At 59.5% G+C, this 477-nt stretch overlaps 1 protein-coding gene across 1 annotated transcript in view; it reads right to left on the bottom strand.

Annotated features, from left to right (window-relative positions):
* LOC119593353 (regulator of chromosome condensation-like) overlaps positions 1–477 on the bottom strand; it is a gene marked incomplete at its 5' end in the record, with an annotated part of 13,192 nt that extends 12,715 nt beyond the window's left edge. The window contains 1 exon segment of the mRNA XM_037942279.1: positions 420–477. Coding sequence (XP_037798207.1) covers positions 420–477 — 58 coding nt within the window.

The raw sequence follows: 477 nt of genomic DNA, 5'->3' as shown, positions 1-477 counted from the left end.
GGCTGAGGGGTGCGTCGCCCTCTTCCTCAGGGCCTGGTCCCTGGCTCGGGCTTGGGGACACAACCTAGCATTTCAGGGCAGAGGACACGAGGAAGGAAGAGGCAAAGACACAAACTATCCCGGGCAGCCACAAAATTCACGAGACTTTTCTCTTTGCTACCTTTCCCTCTTTTGAAATGTTGTCTCGCTTCAACGTTACGTCAAGAATGTTTTGTTTTTTCTCCCAAAAGGCTGCACGTTTCACCACACACACACACACCCTTGCGCCTCCCAGGGACACTTCCTCCCGCCGCCACCACAAGGCAGACGGAAATGCAGGCGAGATCGGTGCCCAAATGCCCCCCGAGAGCGGCCGGGAATGCCCATACCGGCGCCGCGGCTTCCTTCCCTCCCTCCGGCACGAGTTCCTCACGACTTACGCTCCGCTTCGGCGTCTCCGGCGGATGCCTCGCGTGTCCCTGCTCACCGGACTCGGCT

Source organism: Penaeus monodon, chromosome 32, assembly GCF_015228065.2.
Source record: "Penaeus monodon isolate SGIC_2016 chromosome 32, NSTDA_Pmon_1, whole genome shotgun sequence".
In the NCBI taxonomy this organism is placed as follows: Eukaryota; Metazoa; Arthropoda; class Malacostraca; order Decapoda; family Penaeidae; genus Penaeus; species Penaeus monodon.
The sequence above is the reverse complement of the archived record's forward strand: the minus strand, read 5'-3'. Positions and strand labels throughout refer to the sequence as shown.